Source organism: Tasmannia lanceolata, unplaced genomic scaffold (assembly GCF_043159265.1).
Source record: "Tasmannia lanceolata isolate RefF3 unplaced genomic scaffold, GAP_Taslan_0.1 ptg000015l, whole genome shotgun sequence".
NCBI lineage: Eukaryota > Viridiplantae > Streptophyta > Magnoliopsida > Canellales > Winteraceae > Tasmannia > Tasmannia lanceolata.
In genome coordinates, this window is record NW_027518692.1 from 31468859 (window position 1) to 31487418 (window position 18560).

The following is an 18560-nucleotide window of genomic DNA, read 5'->3' on the forward strand; positions in this document are numbered from 1 at the left end:
TGCAAATATAAGACACTATAGAGCAAAAAAAAAACATGATAATTAGTTTGAATAGAGAGACATACGTTTGAAACAAGATTATTATTTGACCGGCATAAGTATTCACGAAGTATCTGGGTATTGTGTCTTGTCGAACACGGTACATTGCGCTTCTAGAAGTATCCGAGCATCATAGGTCACAACATTTAAAGAAAATTCATTCAAGGAAGTTATTCTTTTACTCATAACATCTCTTCATCCAAATGCCATTACAACATTATTTAAAATTCAAATATGAGTGTAGGATTTACAAAAATTTAAAATCAATGTCAACTCCAGTTACACAAAGTAATAGATGAATATAGCATAGCTCCAAAGAGAGACTAGTGAACTCAGAGGGAGCCCTGAGGTATGCTTGGATTCGTGAAGAGAATCACCTTGCGATGTTCATGACCAATCGGACCTTTTGGCCTCAGGCTGTTGAGTATGGCCCACCATAAACCCGTGTTTTAGGAGAACCTATCCCTTTTCACCACCTCTATCTACCTAATTAGTCCTATTTGCGTTGGCCGTGGCTCATCTGTTTAACCGTGCTTGACAACTAGCTACCACAATTTTAGATGAAATATGAATAAGAAAAAATTACTGCCTGCAATCCTAAGTACATACATTAGTAACAAGGAAATGCCATTTGTCCATGGAGAAAGTTTGACCTCAAGAACAATGAAAACTCTATGGATTAGAAAGACAAGAAATTATAATCATAGACTGCTTAGGACAAGGAATCCCTGTAGAAACCATTACAAAAGAGAATGTTGAAAGTAAAAAATTTTGTTGAAACACCTGTATTTCAGGGATCTATGATTACACCACCAGTCACGACAAAGGATGAATGGCGGCCCAAAAAAATCTTCCGAATTTATTGTATTGTTGGTGGAAGGCTTTGCAATCTGATAATTGACAGTGGAAGTAGTGGGAATCTAATTGCTCAAGAGATGGAGGACAAATTGAAACTCAAGAAAGTAAGGATACACAACCTTACTGCATTATTTTGTTCAACAAAGGAAGTGGGGTAATTGTCTCATCAAAATGCCTAGTTAATTTTTCAATTGAAACTACACCTGAAGAGTCTTAATGGTGAGATATGCAAATGGATGGATGACACATTCTTTTAGGTCGTCCGTGACAATATGATCGCGAAATATTCCATCATGGTGACAAGAATAACAACTCTATCCATCTTGAATGATAAGAAGTTTGTCCTAAAGCCGACGAAAGGTTATGCCTTGCTAAAGAAAGAGAATGCAAGATCATCTACATTCTTGAATTTGAATGGCTTTGTAGAAGAAAGAACAGATAGAATAGTTTATGTCCTGGTTGGGAAAGAAGCCAGGCCAAAATCAATTCCCATAGTAAGGGAGTAGTTAGATGAATCTAAGGATGTCATACCTGGACAAGAACCTGACAGGCTTTCTACAATAAGGGAAATCCAATACCATATTGACTTGGTGTCGGGTGCTGCCTTATACAACCTAGCATGAAGGAGAACGAGGAACTACAAAGACAGGTTTCTAAACTTCTCAAAAAGAGATTTATTGGGAAGAATCTAAGCCCATGTATTGTAGCAACTCCGCATCGAAGAAAGATGGAACAGAGTATTTGTTTGGATGGCAGAGGTTGGACTACATGCTCAGCATGTTATTTGGTTCTCAAAGTATACATATCAAAGTGGACTTGAACAGAAGGCATAACCAAGGGAGGGCTTTATGAAAAGCTGGTTATCCCATTTGGTCTTTCCAATACCCTACCACTTCCATGAGGTTCATGAGTCAAGTGCTCAAGCCATGCATTGGGAAGTTTGTAGTCGTCAATTTCAATGATACCTTGATTTACAGCAAGGACCACAAGACCCATGTTGAACGCTTGAATATTGCCCTAAGACAACAGCAGCTCTATCCTAACATCAACAAGTGCCCTTGTGGCCGATAAATTGAAGTTTTGGGGCTTTGTGGTATCAGATAAAGGCAGAATTTAATGTGTTGTCCTGCAAAGGACAACTTTAGACACTGGGATTTGACATTACCACATGTTGAGTTCACGTATAATCAGTTCATGAACAGTTCTATAGGCACTGTTTGGCTTGCAAGAAAAACCTTTCCGATGGGAAATATTTTCTTGGGAACATTTTTCTTTCCATGAATAGAGGGAAATGATAAGACTAGAGTTAATTTAGTGGGTATTATCATAAACTGAAGGTCCCTCTAAGTAAAAAATGAATTGAGTTGGTTCCGGTTATCATTTTATTGTGTAAAAAAGAACAAATTTTTAGAGATATTTTTTCTGTCCAGACTTTTGCATAAAATCCCTGCAATTCAAACATGGCCATAGGGAAGAGCCAAAAACTGTAAACGGGTGGGTCCCAAATCATGTTGTTGATCTTGTGGACATAGCAGTCCAATCGTTTGTTAGTGAAGATGTCATTGCATATGGAGAGAATTTAAAATAAGACGAAGAACATGTTCATCAAAGGCTGTTAGAATTGAACCAGCAGAATAAAAATGCAAGTGATCGCCGAGGGAAACAATAGGAGTATCAAGAGGAAGACTGGGTCACGAACTCACGATGTTCCTTCAGAAAAAAAGATTCTCCGCCGGTACTTATCACAAATTGAAGAGCAGAGAGGCCATGCAAGACATAGTGTAAGTTCGGAGGAAATGCATATGAAGTTGAAATTCTCCAAGATCTCCACATTTCCCTCATCTTTAATCTATAGCTATCATGGTGATGCTGGATCTGAAATGGATTCAGTTGGACAGAGGTCACATGAGTAGATTCCATCTGCATACTTTGTGAGAGTTTTAATTTTTTTTAGCTCTATGGGTATGTTTAGTCTAAAATGTAGGTTTGGGGGCTTAAAATGGGATTTATTAGGTTTATGCTTAGGTAAGGGTATTTAAGTAAATTAATATCCCTTATGTGACTTGGGCATGGCTGCATGGGTTATAGAAGGGAACAAAGAAGAAAACGAAGGGACTACTTTTTGAAGGGTATTTTCTGTTTCCATTGGGAAGCAACACACTTCAAGTTAGGGTTTAGGAATTGGGAGAGAGAGTTTTGAGGATTCAACCCTCAGAAAGCTCTCAATCCCTTCACCACTGCATAGGGTTTAGGAGTTGGGAGAGAGAGTTTTGAGGATTCGACCCTCCGACGGCTGCCAATCCCTACATCACTGCATGCTTGCAAGAGGGGACGACAATATTCCAAAGTTGAAGTTGCTGGTCTATTGGACAGCTAGGGTTCTAGAAGCTAAAGTCTTGTTTTCTTGGACAACGTTGTGTTACAATTATTTGGAACCAAATCTGATACCTTTATCTCTAATTTGCCTATACAATTTTGAATTCACATAAGCATTTATGTTTCAGAGCGTACCACATAATTCCAGAAAAATATAAAATGAAAACAGATTTGAAAACTCTCACTAATCCATCACAAATCGAGTCAACCGACTATGCGAAACAAATAAAAAGATAAAAGGAAAACAGATGAGACAACTCTCACTATTCCATCACCAATTGAATCAACAACTAACCAAGTAAAATAAATAAAAGACTTAGAAATTCTATAGTAGATAAAAATCAGTCAAAAGTAACCTTTCCCCCTCCAGCAAGGAGCTCTAAAATCAGCATTTCTTCCATTGTTTCCCGCTTTCCTTCTCCTGTCTGCACAGAGAAAATGCAAAAATATAATATTTGAGTTACCTCAATTTCTAAAAATATTTTTTGCATTTATATATGAAGGCATCAACAAATCTTTTGGCACTCTAAATGTAACAAGCGTACACCCATCTTACCTTTCCATATATCAAAAGCTTTGTTTCTACAAGCACACCATTAACAACTAGGTCAGCTGTTTCAAAATTACTGACCCGAGGTCCACCAAAGTCAGATACACTATCGCCTGGTTCTCCAAGTATATCTATTGATGGAGGAGCCTGCAACCAACAATGAAATGAGGAACTTAAAGGTTTCTCATCAGAAAGCATCATAAAAACAACAAATTAAAATGAATAATAATAAGGATAAAGGTAAATATAATACAGATGCTTTATATGTTGCTTGTGTAAGTCCTTTTAGCCAAGTAGCCTTCTCCTCATCATCTTGAAATTCTATTATCAAAGTGTTAGAGGACTCCAACGCCTGAAAAAGCAGAGGCAAAAAAGAATTAAAATGAAATAAGCACTTACATTGCACGTCTAGCATAAACTTACTTCGGGCACCACAGATGAGATAATATAATAATATAGGCATTTTGGATTCAGGGTCTTTCAATTAACAAGAACTCTCCACAGCAACATTGGAGTTAAATGCTTTAGGGAACACAAGAATTTCATCCAAAGAATCAACTGGCATTTTTGAAAACCAAGCCAACTAGAGAGAGTATGTGTTCAATTCCATGTTTAATTGCAAATTATACTATCAGTTTTGGCTGGGTGCTATATGTTTAGGTTTCTAGAAATGCAAATTACAAAATTGGGTGTTATTCCCTATTGAGATAGCCATGTTATTCAACTAAATAAATGTCAGGCACAACACAAATTGGCACCAAATATGAGAAAATGCTGATGTCACATAATTGCAATTTTGATTTTTCTGTCTTTAACAGCGCTTAAAAATGCGGGTGCGACGCGGAGTCGCGGATGCAGCCGAAGAAAATCCTAGTCAACGCGGCACGACGCGTTCGAGTACTCGGTTGACGCGGTCATAATTCGAGAGAGTCAAATGAGTTTTTATCGACTCTGTAGGGAAAAACACGAAACACGGCAAAGTAAAAGGGAGTCGACTCAAGGTAGTTCACAATGACACGGGAGTTTTAAAACTGTGGTCTTTAAATTAAGAAGCCATGTAACTCCTAAGTATTCATGCTTCGGACAGAGAAAAACAGCAAAAAACAAAGAAAAGGAGGAAATCGTTATAAAACACCACTCTAATCCGTGACTCTTCTAAACTTTTCCCTGTCCCAAGATCAATGCAAATTTAAAGATGAAACCGCAGATGCATCAATCAGGCCAACTAAACTTCGAACGTGGGAAGTAAGAAGCCTAGCAACCATGAAACAAATTATTGAGTTCAAATACAACAAAATTTACTAACAACCGCAACACCTTCCCATAGGTTTAGGGCAATTCGGCAGTGTAACGCAATTTATTGTTTTTCTAATTAGAGAGAGCGAGCATTTAGGTTTTATTCTTTATTTGTGCAAAATCGCAAACCTTATTACTTGTCACAAGGTGATTTTTAGGTTTGGTTGGACAAATCATATCGAGAATAGTATGTATTATCAGCCATCAGGTCCACACGTGGTTAACCCAGAAGGCAAGACGATTACATCCTAGACATAAGACTTACTTGACAATATGGTCTGATCCATATCAGATTTTGGGGTTTGGCACGCATGCCCGCCCACACAGAGAGAGACCTTAATAAGCCTAGGTACTTGCATCATTTGAGATGAAAAGCACTCACACAGATTGAGAGGGTTCCTAATGATCGACTTCCTTGACCTATGTAATAGAGAATACCCTCATCAATCACCAAAATTGGAGGGAGACAACAAAAAGAAGCTTCAGTCCCACCTTACTTCAAATTACACCTAGCATATCCATCATTAAAACCTAGATCCCCTTCCCGTGCAATCTTGGAAACACACTATGACAGAGATTTCAACAAGAGACCCTCATAAAGTCTCTGTTACAACTTACAAGTATACGCTATACCCTAACTACGTTACTCAAAGCATTCTAAACCATTGCATACTGGAAAAAAGAATTATAACAATTGGGAAGTTGCCTTGTTTCCCACATATGGTGGGAGGTTTAAAAAAGTAAACTTGTTTTTTAGGTTTTAGTAAAACCAAAGATATAGAGGGCAAGCCTTCACGCAACGGTAAGGTTGCTCCATTGTGACTTGGTGGTCACGGGGTTCGAGTCACGGAAACAGCCTCTCTGCAGAGCAGGGGTAAGGCTGCGTACATCTAGCCCTCCCCAGAGCCCGCAATGGCGGGAGCCTCGTGCACTGGGCCGCCCTTAAAACTAAAGATATAAAAAGGCAAGATACGGTTTTCTCTTAGTGCGGGAAGCTCTTTGTGTGACCGCTACAAAGAGAGGAGAGAGAGAGAGAGAGAGAGAGAGAGAGAGAGAGAGTACTTCTTCTTGGGGTTTTCTCTTGTGTATTGTCTTGGTTGAGAGGACAAGTGAACGAGTTGTGGTTTGCGTGTCAATCCCGTTGTAGTCCTTGTATTTTTTTTTTTCCCCAAATAATGGCAGATCGTGTTCTCAACTGTGGATGCGTCTTGGCCGAACCATGTAAAGTCTCGGTGTTCATCTTGTGACTTGTGTTTATTTCCTAATTTTCCATTTATTTGTCCAGGATCAGAGTGGTTTTGATTGGCGAACTTTCTCAACAAGTGGTATCAGAGATGTGGTTGGAGCGATCATGGGTGTCATTGTTAGTTAGATCATGGTTAGAATGATTGTCAGTAGTGGAAAGATTATCCGAGAGAATCTTGTTGAGGTGGAGCTCCGTAACAAGAGTGTTCTGAGATGACTGTAAATCAGTTTCTAACCAATTCAACATCGGCAGGTTTGACGGAAAGAGCAGTTTCACCCTTAGCATATGAGAGTGAAGAAGGACATTCTTGTTCAACAGGGATAGACTAAGGCATTGAAGGGAAAGGATGTGAACTCGGAGAAGATAACGGATATGAGTGAGGCAGATTATATTGTCTGGTTGGGTACACGATGACAAGTGTTCCTAAGATCTCGATGGATGGCTGGAAATGACATCCAGATGGCAAGTATTTGCATAGGGTCTCTTTTATAGTTGGTGTAGAGATAGATTTCTAGGTTGCAAACGATGGTGAGGAGGTGACAGCTCTTGTGAAAGGAAAAACGGATCAAGATCCCTCTCTGGGGTTGACTGGATGAATCAACAGCACGCTACTTTTGTTTGGTTTATCTAATACTAATGTACAAGTGATGCTAATTTGTTCTTTAGTACCAGAATCATCTCGTCTGTGATCCTCATGTAGAGAAACTTCTACGAGCAATTATCATAGATTTCGGGTAGTCCTACCATTGTTACAGAGAATCGACATTGCTCTTGCACTGAAACAAATTGATCCTAATCATATTTCAATCCTCGATCTTGATCATTAAGGTCATAACCTGAAACTTACAAGCCCAAAGCCCTGTGCAATGAAATGGCTTGATATTGATGCATCGTCCATCATTCAAATCCTCGTCCACATTAACTTTCTCTCGTGTTTGCTACACAGTGAATCAACGACCAACGTGAGCCATTCTAGCCTTTACATCACCACTTGAAGATGTCACTCTAATCGATCAACCCTTAAAACAATACCTCTCCTTGTTATCATGAATCATCGAATGGTTTCTTGAATTGAACTTTCTCTAATACTAATTTGATTCAAGTAAACTACTAAGAAAGCTCCAAAAGTAGAAACGCTGCTAGATATTTGAACAATAATACAAAAACTCTAATAAATTTTCACAAGCATTTCTAGAGAAAGGTAAAAACACACTAAATTTGACCAATACATTATCGTAGGGGGAAAAAAAAACAAAATTCAATAGGAAAAACTTGTATGTATTCATTAACCCCTTGAAAAGTACACCAAAACTTCATATATCTACATATAGGCCTAAAACATATTCAAATCCTACTCTAACCTAGTTATTAATATATGGCCAATTCAATCGTTAGACCAACCTACATAAAGCACAATTTCTATTATAGAGCCACCCAAAATTTAAAAAAAGGTGTATTACATCTCCAAAAAATCTAGATGACCCAGAAACTAATAAAACTTCTATTTTAACACCAACTTTCAAAACTCAACCAAGAACTCTTTCCCCTACTACAGGTTGCTTATCTTGGGACAAATAGACTACTCTTTCCACTTGAAAGCTTTCCAAATTATAAAGACTCAAAGTTTGGACGTAAAAACATTCATGTTTTCTTCACATGAACCCAACCAACACAAAAGTTACATAAAATGACAAAAAAATCATAACAGCTCTGTTTGACAATTTTCATGGCAAACGGAGTTCTGCAGAGCTGACTATTGACGTTAGCATGATGTTTTGATTGCCTTTATACCTACCTTAGAATTAGAATCTATGTCAATCTCTTCTTTTCTCAAATGACTTTTGAATTCAATCTCTTCTTTTCTTGAATGTTTTTTGAATTATGGATGCTTTCATTACCTTTTCTTGCATCAGAAATTCAAATATATTATGACAAGAGCATGAATCTGTGGAAACGTGACTTAAATCTGCCAAGCTCCTAGAGTATATACACAAATCAAGAGTTAGGTGGATGACGCCTTAGATCCATATGAAGGATTCCTTAGATCCATCAAGGCCTTTCAATTTAAAATCAACCATTGCAGGATTTACCTCCCGCTACTCTCCTTTACAGGTGTTTGGCCGCAACGGGGCTTCAACTTCACCGATCAAAATCAGGCCATGTTTGTTTGAAACCACAACTCAAGCACTTTTAATCACTTTTCCAAACTTAACCCATGTTTCAAAACCCAGTACCTAATTTTCCTTGACTGTTCTCAAACACTTTGACTGACCACACCCTTTATATCCCCAAGGAAAAATCAAGTACCAATTCTCATGTCTTCACATAAGAAAATCGCTCCGAATCAAAATATATCTTTTGCCACTAACAGAGACTCCCCCCAAATCATTAGGTACTCTCCTAACAGTCAAGTTGGAGGCATGGGTTTTAAGCTATATCAAACCAACACCAGCATCCTCATAGGAAATGCATGTTATTAAGAATGAACTACCACCTCAACAAACAAAGAATTTGAGTCAAAGTTTCTTCACTTGAGGAGATTCACAATCATGGATCACCCATTCCTTCCCATACAAGAAAGTGAACACTATAACCATGTGGTTTCCAAGTTGAGCTTGTCAGTAAATATCCAAATTTAATTGGTACTCAGACATTCAAGAAAAACTCACCTCACTGAGAAGGATAACTGTGATGTATATCACCTCAGTCAAAACTACTGGCAGCTCTCTCATTCAGTCATTTGAATGCATCATTCAATGTCACTTATAAAAATAGGTGTGAAATTTCTTTGTAGGGAAAAAACATGTCATTACACCAAAAAAAACAAGGCAAAACTCAGCAAAAGTAACAAGAGGAGTTCTAAAATGAAGGGCGTCCTTGCAAAAAAGGAAGGAAAGGGCGCCCCCATTGGTTGTAAATCACCAAAGTGCAGCTAATGTTCTTTCACTTCTCATCCCATTAAATGCACTTTGGTGAATTAAAACCATTGGGGGCGCCCTTTCCTCCCTCTTTTGCAAGGGCGCAATTCATTTTAGAACTCCTCAAGAAACAAACTTCCACTGCCAAGCAACAGACCTAGTCCAAGGACAATGGCGCCAGACTGGTCCTAGTTTGACAAGGAGAACACCTATGCCAGAGTTGATTGGGATGTTATGCTCACATGGCAAACTATGCTGAAATAGATAAGCAGATCCCGCAATGTTACCTTTGCCAAGGTATGCATTCAATATGCTTAGTCTCGAAAAATTTAGCACTAGCACTTGTTAGTTTTTTGTGCCCATATACTGGGTCTCTAAAATTTACAAGGAGAGCGCACATGACGGAGTAAATTGGGTTGTTATGCTCAAGTGACAAACTACGCTGATCCAGCACCCCTTGAGAATGCTTATGCTTAGTCTTGATAATTTTAGCTCTAGCTCTCTAGTTTATTGTGCTCATATAAAAGTAAAAGGAAAAAGGGGAGTCAGTGTATCAGCGTGGGAAAATCTGTAAAAACATAGGTGCTGACAATAACACACGCATGGCTGCAAATTGTAGCTAAAAATTCCAATCTCTAAAATAGAGGTGCACTTAAAAATAATTTCAAAATATGAAATAAAAGACATATCATTCCAACTTCTGAAACAAACAGAGATAGTCAATATTGTGTACCTTCTGAAGATCTATACCCCTAAAACTCACAGCAACAGAAAACAATGAGCCTCCAACACTTGCTGGAGAAACTTCAAATACCTGACGACCAGCCATGCTGCCAAATTCACAAAAATGTCAAGATCAATAATCCTAGGAGACCTCGAAATAAAAAGAACAGAAAAATTAATAGGCCATGAAAACTAAGAACTAATAATGATAACAAGCAGCCAATTGGCAAACTCATAAACATAAACAAGGTTTGAAATTTAGGTTTTGGTTTCGGCGTCAGCCAAAAACGAAATTTCGATGGCAATTTCGGTTTTGGTGGAAATTTCAGTGAAAATCTTATAATTTCAGCCGAAATTTTTACATTCCATTTTCGGTTTTAAAATTTGGTCCCAGCCGAAATTTCTGCTGAAATTTAAATCCGAAATTCGGATTTCGGCCGAAATTTAAAACCTTGAACAGAACACACCTGGAACACCGCTGATAGTTATGAGAAACTTCAGACTCCAAAACATAAAGATGCAATCCAGATAGCACAAGGTAACAGGATTGCCATTCTGCTACAGAATTGCCAATTCCCTGCATTAAAAAAAAAAGCCTACTCAGTGCCAGGATTCGTGAATGACAGACTACATGTTTGACCTTGTATAAAAAGGCATACCCTCCAAACAAGAATTCTAGCATAGGTTGCAAGATCAGAAGGATGCCAAGGGGATACAGCAGTGTCAAGATCTTCGCTGGCATTCTGATCACTACTTTCTACAGTGTCGTAGAGTATACTTAGCAAATCCATAATTCTGCAATATCTCTCAGGTGAAAAGTGAATGCCAAGACTGGGCACTTGAACAGAAACCCGTGTCGATGGGTAATGTGGATGAGGTATTTTGATCTTCAAACAACAAAGTTCATGAGTAGAGTCAGCAAAGGAAAGCCGAAGAATAACATAATACTATACAAAATTAAAAACTACCTTTATTCAGTATCATATACCAGAGTTCCAAGAAAAGAAACAAACCTGGTCAACAACGACCGACATGCCACACCTATCTAAGATGGGTAAAGTGGAAGACTGCCCATCCAAAATTGAAGGGACCAAATTGCAATTCCCATTATCTGTGCCACCATCCATGAAGAAAGCAGCAATGTCTCTTCCCGATATATAAAAACGAGAATATAGACTCTGCCTTTGTTCATCACATTGACCTTCCTGCAATAATCTTTCCCACTTTGAGCAAATATCACTCAATACAGAAGCCATTTATAATGTACATTCAAAGCAACTTACTTTGGTATGTAGTGTGAAATGACCAAAATCCAAAAGAAAATTGCCATGGCTAATGGTGGATGCAGTTGTCCCCATAGGAATCCTCACTTTTGGAGCATCAAAATCAATGTCGAGTGCAAATCTGAAACACCAAGACAGGACAGCAAATAACAAGTACAGTTTATTAGATTTTCCTTCCCAGCAAAAAAAAATACTAATTAAAAGAAAAACTAAAACCAGTATTACAATAATTACCAAGAGTAATCAGCCAGAGGCATAATTGACAGGTATGGGTCATTTCAGGTGATAAGTATAACATGTTGGATGATATACATTCAATTTGATTTCCTTAGTCCACACTCGTGGAAAAATAAACAAAAAAAGTGTCCATTTGGATCCAGGATAATATTTATATGGAAAAAATTCCATGGAAAAAGATTCCCAAGGCAAAGCAGGATTGAATCTTCTATAGAAAGGGGGGGAAATTTACGGTTCTAGAAAAAAGATTTCATGGAAAATGACGGCGTGTTCGGCAAGGCTTCTCATTCTCGCTCAATTAAACGGGCGAGAAACGGATTGATGACAATCTTAGAAATGACTATTAGTCGCTCCAAAGAATCCTTCCCAAAAAGAAGGCAATAGTTTAGAAACGGGCTTAGTGGGCCGGATTGCCGAACACGACTTTTTGAGATACTTTTGCGCTTTCACATTCTTAACGCCTAAAAAGGTGGAGAATGCGGTTATTTAATGGTTGCCGAACACACCCTGAGTTGCCAAACACAGAAAAAATCATTTCCTTCGGAAAATTTTATCGTATATTAAAAAAGCCCCTCAGGCAGCCCATCACACATACCTTTATCCTTTCATTCTCTATGATTTTCAACATATTATGAACAGATTACTAGTTTTTGAAGTTATTTATAGAGAGTTTTTATATGATGCCCGACCGTCAAGTAGCGTCAAAAAGCTACCGCCCTTGATATTTGATCCAACAGCAGCCCACTTTTTAAGAGGCTACTGTTGGATCAAATATCAAGGGTGGTACTTTTGAAGTACCCCCTTGACGCTACTTCACGGTCGGGCACCATATAATTTCTCATTTATACAAGCCCAAATATAGCTAGCATCTCAAGTACTCAGGGTACTTGTTTCAAGCCTGTCTATTTTTTCTTGCAATCTAAGTTTATATGTCTTGATGTATTTCTGCTATTTCTCGCTAGAACAGTCTCAATATTTAATAGTTTCTATCTACTACTAGAACTAGGAAATGTAGAAAAAAGAATAGAGTATATGATATACATCCTCAAAGATCCAAACGGAACAGGACGATTGAAGGAATTGCTAATGCCCGGCTTTGATACCAAATATGAGGAAGGACGGTCGAAGGATTGACACTTCCCTCTAACACCAAACTGACATAAGGCGATTCTTTGAAAGCGATGTTGGGGGAGAAAAAAAACATAAAAATTAAAAGTTTGGATCTTAAAATAGGTGATTAGACTAAAGAAATATTTCTACGGGATTTAGGATATGTGTGGAGTGGTGCGTACATACGTTGGGAAGCAATCCAAGGATCACGGGAGGGTGTAAAATTAGTTTTGGGTCAAAACGAAAGGGATGGAGGATAAGAATGGATTTGATCGATGTTTCTAAGGTGAGGAATTCTATATATATATATATATAAAATCAATATAAAACATTGGAAAGCATCAGCAAACGCAGACACATAAAACATGCACATACAAAATCAGAAGAACAAAAATGCAAACAAAGTAACTACGTTGTAGATATAGTATACATGTATGCAGAAATATGGACTATATACAGTCAACTACTCAAGCAAACCAAGCCGAAAGATGTCTAATTAACTAATAAGAGACAAAAGGGGGGAAAAGTGTAAGGAGCAAACCTGCTTTGTTCTTCCAACACCATTTGAAATTGTTCTTGAGCTCTACGACTCACTTGCTCTATCTTCATCTGTTCTTCGAAGTAACCACCAGTGAAGATATGTGATGAGAATGTCAACTAAAAAAAAATCTACATTTAAACAAGCATGATTTTTCTTTAAAGAAAATTTACCTGCAAAGCTGTTGCCGTCTCCAACGCAACAGTAGGGCTAACAGCATTACTCCTCTTCACAAACTCCAAAAAGCGTTCATAACTTTCCATCAAGACCTAAACATTATAGGATAAAAAAATGAATTAAAAAAAATTAAAAACTATAGAAGGCCTCATAAATAGACTACACAAAAGAAAAACAGAAAAAAGAGTGGAAAACATTTTATGATCTCTTTCACCACAGAATATAATGATCTAAAAGGAAGACTTAATCCCCAGCAGCTTAAACAAATTTAAGACATCAATCCGAACACAACAGTGTTAAAGATCAAGCCAAAGAAAAGAGAAACCAAAATTCAGATATTAGAATAACCGCAAACCATCATAAACCTTGTCCTCAGGTTCATCAAAATGATTCTCTTGCTCAAATTCATGTTGTTGCTACCAGGTACTTGCTCCTCTATAAACCCACGTGTCTTTTCTTCATAGCCTTTGGAAATCCCTGACAGCTTGGAAAGCCTACTGCTTGCTAGAGTATATATACCCTAATGAAACAATGTTTCTGCGTATATCTTTTTATAAATTTCACACAAGCCCCACATTATGGTCATATCTGCAATTCTAACCTTTTTATGTTGATTCATAATAAGAGATAGTGAGATACCCCACGCATTGCAGACAACATCACAATCTCTTCTTCTTCTTCCTCAAATTCTAGGGGTAAATCAGAAGCTCGAGATAATGTACACAGATTTATTCATCTTTTTTTAATATATAATTATTTAATGAACCAGATCCAAGGTTTTTGCAATGTGTCAGTGAGATCATACAGCCACCAACTAGGCCTGTCACCAGACCCAATTCCGATCAGATCCTCTCACGTGTGGGTCACAATCCGTTTGGATCCTAATCAGAGAATTCATAAGATCCTACTTCGAAATGTTCGGGTCACTATCCATTTTGAATGGATCATCCATCTGAGTGTCTTAGATCTAACAACAAAACGTTTAGACTGAAACAAGTCCATTAAGCGGCGACAATGATACTCAAGACCAAGTTTTGACTTCTTTACAAGAAGTGAGACGTTTCACCTTTAATTTGTTCAAACATTTCCATATGAAAATAAAAAAATTACCCCTCATTATTAAGCTATGCATATGAAATACAGAGGCATAGTATCCTACATATAGATTACAATCAGATATGGGATAGTCCATTGAGTATACACTTTAAAAAAATGCCTGCTTAATCCCCATACATGTCCGTCTTCCAACACGTGCGTTGATCCGCTAACAGGGTGGCTGATAGGCTTGCTAGAGAAGGGGTTGAGAAGGAAGAGTTGGAGCTTTGTAATTATTAACCTCCTTTAATGTCTTTTTCTTTTGTTGTTCTTTATAGTTGTAATTTTGTATTTGACCATCTCGGTCTTTTTTAATGATAATTTTTATCATTCAAAACAAATCCCCATACATGTGTCACCTAGATATACTAAAAGCTATAGGATATAACTGCAGACCATGGGGTAAGAATTGAGATGGAATCACCTTTTAATATCAGCTGAACCACTTCAGCCAAAGATGAATTCAATATGGATGCAAACAAAAAAGAATAGTTCTGTCATATAAAGTAGCTTTGACATTTTGACACTAACTTTAATATTGACAGTTTTACCAAATAAATGTCGGGCAGGGAAGTTACTCCCTCCAAGACAGTGGCGGCAAAGATTGGATCGATAAAGCATGGAAACCAAATACAATAGAGGTTAAATCCTCCCTCTCCAATGGATACATCCTTTTCATTTCCACTCAAAAGAGAATATGGATATATTACCACAAGGCAAAAAAACTCCCGGATAAAAATATCTAGCCCTTAAAAGAAGGCATTAAGGATTTGGTCCACAGAAGCAAGGTTTGAAAATGCTTCGTGCTGGGATGGGATGGGAAGAGGATGTCAAATCCAAATAGAAGGACCTACAGTTTTTCCCAGAAAGGGTCTTACATCCATATGCGGGGAACAAACCCGGCTCCACAATTAGCTCCATCCACAGATCAAGGATCGCTTCAGTCTCCCAACATGCATTCAGGTACAAAATTAAGGGTAATATCAACTGGCAGGGGCGGAGGCACATATAGCGTGGGGGTGCACCACCCCGCCTCCCCCCCGTGTAAATTCCTAGCTCCACCCCTGTCAACGGGGTGAACAAACATTTCAAAACCCTAACCTGAATTCATGTGGCTGTTATTTGATCACAGCTGGCAAGGAAATGCGTGCTTTCTTTCCCCCTTTGCCAGGATGTAAAACCCGCCTTCTGCCGTGTTTAACCATGGTTTTAAATTTCCAGCGAAACTGACTCAAAACGAACAAAATGTTTCCATTTCCATCCCAACCAAAACGAAATTGAAACCAAAACACCTATTGAAACCAAAACACCTATTGAAACCAAATTATAAGTGCATTAGTGGTACGAGAAATACATGTTACATAATTATATTTATATGAATTGAGTGTGGAATGTGGTGTATGCACTATTTATACATATTTATATAATTTACGTGTGAAATGGGGTATGCACTGAATTATCAGACATGCGCAACAACACATGTCACTAGGTGTTTGATGTTATTAAAACATTATGGATGGTTGTCTTGCTTATGCGGTGGTTTCAAAGTGTGTATTTGAGTCTATATTCGAGTATTTTCCTGAAAATTCATCTTAAGATTCTGTCATTTGCATATTTTTTGTATACATTTCCTAGCTTTTACAAGATTTCTACCGAAATTTCAAACCGAAAACGAACTATTTCCGTGGCGACCGAAAATCGAAGCTGAAACCGAAATTTAAAACCTTGTGTCTAACAGCCCCACTAACCCTCAACCTAGCTCTACGCAAACAAAATCGCTTACTCACTGCACAAACTTCTTCGCTCAACACCTGAATACCGGAGCCTCCATACATGTTTTATCAACCCTACCAGCTCACCTCGCCAATCGCTCTCCATTTCTGTCTTTACACAGTGATTCTCCACTTGAGAACTCTAAAACTCAGATTTTTCATCGACAAGCAGAAAATTAGCATCCACCAGTAAAGAAAGTTTTCCCACTTACCAAGAGCCTCCCATGAAAAGAGTATCTCAACTTCTTACAATGACTTCAAAGCAGAACGTCCTTCCATAACAGGAGTGTTTTCTTCCCAAAACCGCAACAGCTTTGAACTTTGTACTATACTCATAAAGGCGTGAGAGGGGACGATAAGGCCCCTAAATGCAGTCAGGCCTATCACGCCCTTCTGAGTCTTGAGTAAGTTTACATGCTGGGCAAGAGGGCTTTGCAATTACACGAGCAACACCCTCTCCTACGGTGAACCGAACCAGAAATTGTCGTCTCTTCCTGAATGCTCAACCTCATCCACACAAGAACCTTTTATCCCAGTGCTAATTTCAACCATAAAATTAGCATCCACCAGTACAGAAAGAAATCCGACTTCCCAAGAACCTCACACTGCCAGCACATCCTAGTTACCCTTTCAGCATTTCTGAAGTCAAACGCAATAACTTTAAAAGGGACAGATATCAATGATTCGCTCAGACAGCTCAGAAGATGTTTCAATGGATGGAATGGACAATGGAGGCAAACAATGGTACACAAAATGATGTGAGCATTTCAAGCTTCTCACTGAGAATATCAACACCTCACTATTTCGCTATGTTGCATCAGTACGGATACGAGTATTGGAATCCGACACTGGAATTGAGTGTCAGAATCCAACACTGATATCGAGTATCAGATTCGGCAAACCTCAAAATGAACGATTCATGGATTCACCAAAAAAAAAATTACATAAAAATATGGTTATAACAAGTAATTTATTGAATATTTTAATAGGGTAAGTAGATATAAAATTTTATTTTCAATTAAGAAACTTGATATTAGGATGGGTAAAACTCAAAACATATGGTAATTGTAAAGTTGTGGTAGTAGTACTCAGAAACAACAATAAAAGAGATCTAGAAGTGTCACGGAGAATCTTGAAGTATTGGAATCCGAGACGTGTCCAGCACGGATTCTTCACCCATTTAGTAGAATCCATGTAACTGTGCCAGTTCCTTAAAAGAAGATCCAAAGAGAATGAGACAAACGTTATAATTTGTGTTTCTAGCATATCATAAAATGACTATAGGATCAAGAATCCGCGGAAAATATTATCCTGTCAGTTTTATGATTAATCCACATTATGGAAATTAAACAGAAACAAAGTGAGAGAAAAGCACCGTGACATGGCAGGGAGCAATTGTTGCAGAAAGCCGCCAATCCACATTCTCCCCAGAAGGTGAGTGAACAAAACTGGCAGCTAAAGCATTCTCTTTTCTTTCACTGCTGACACTCTGCAATATAATTATCTTATATATAACAAAAACCTCTCTCCCGAAAAAAGAATAAGCAGCACCTTGCAATTTGTAAAGAATATTGACATAGTAACCGATTTGGAGACCAAGAGTGGAACCGAACAAATAGCTTTTCAATATATTAGAAATCTTTACCTTCATTTTTTACTTTTTTCCATGCTTTTAAATTTCGACCGAAATCTGAAATTTCGGTCCAAATTTCGGATTTCGGTCAAGGCCGAAATGTAGCGAAACCGAAATTTCGGTATTGTGGCCAAAATTTCGGTTTTGGACCAGTTTCAGCTGAGTCCGAAACCGAGATTTAAAACCATGCTTTTTTTTCTCCGTGAAAATGGCAAAATTACCTCTCCCATGCCATGTGGCATGTGGGGATTTGTTAGGTTATACTCACGGTTCCACTCTCGAGTCTACATAGCAGCACTCATTTGTAAAAACAAACCTGTGCAAGTGAACCTTCTGGGGCAGATAGGCCATAAAACCTCAACGACACATTACATTGTATGCTCCTATGGTACAACTTGGTGCAGACGTCGAGTTGTTCAAATCTACCACAAACAATTTCTGTCTCATTGATACTGATAATCCGAGCAGCGGCCTGGCTTATAGAGACATTTACCATAAACTGTATCATATTTTGCATATCCTTTCCCATAACAAAATTCGTCTCCTCATCGGGCTGGTAGCTCAGTATTTTATTAATCGCTTGCCATTCTTCTTTAGTCAGCCTTTCCTCTACCAACTGTGATCCCTCAGAATCATTCACAACAGAGAGATCTTCAGAGGAACTACGCCTGAGAGAAGACATGTCATATGGGTATGTAAAGAAGAAAAA

General features: G+C 38.1%; 1 protein-coding gene across 3 annotated transcripts in view; it reads right to left on the bottom strand.

Annotated features, from left to right (window-relative positions):
• LOC143846489 (calcium-dependent lipid-binding family protein) overlaps positions 1 to 18560 on the bottom strand; it is a 119356-nt gene that overhangs the window by 84843 nt on the left and 15953 nt on the right. For all 3 annotated transcript variants that reach the window (XM_077354924.1, XM_077354926.1, XM_077354925.1), the window contains 12 exons: positions 18168 to 18519; positions 17594 to 17707; positions 13348 to 13443; positions 13178 to 13245; positions 11290 to 11410; positions 11020 to 11211; positions 10666 to 10893; positions 10474 to 10583; positions 10017 to 10113; positions 4077 to 4175; positions 3830 to 3970; positions 3630 to 3698 (listed from right to left, as the gene is read on the bottom strand). In XM_077354924.1, coding sequence (XP_077211039.1) covers positions 3630 to 3698; positions 3830 to 3970; positions 4077 to 4175; positions 10017 to 10113; positions 10474 to 10583; positions 10666 to 10893; positions 11020 to 11211; positions 11290 to 11410; positions 13178 to 13245; positions 13348 to 13443; positions 17594 to 17707; positions 18168 to 18519 — 1687 coding nt within the window. The remainder of the gene's footprint in view (positions 1 to 3629; positions 3699 to 3829; positions 3971 to 4076; positions 4176 to 10016; positions 10114 to 10473; positions 10584 to 10665; positions 10894 to 11019; positions 11212 to 11289; positions 11411 to 13177; positions 13246 to 13347; positions 13444 to 17593; positions 17708 to 18167; positions 18520 to 18560) is intronic.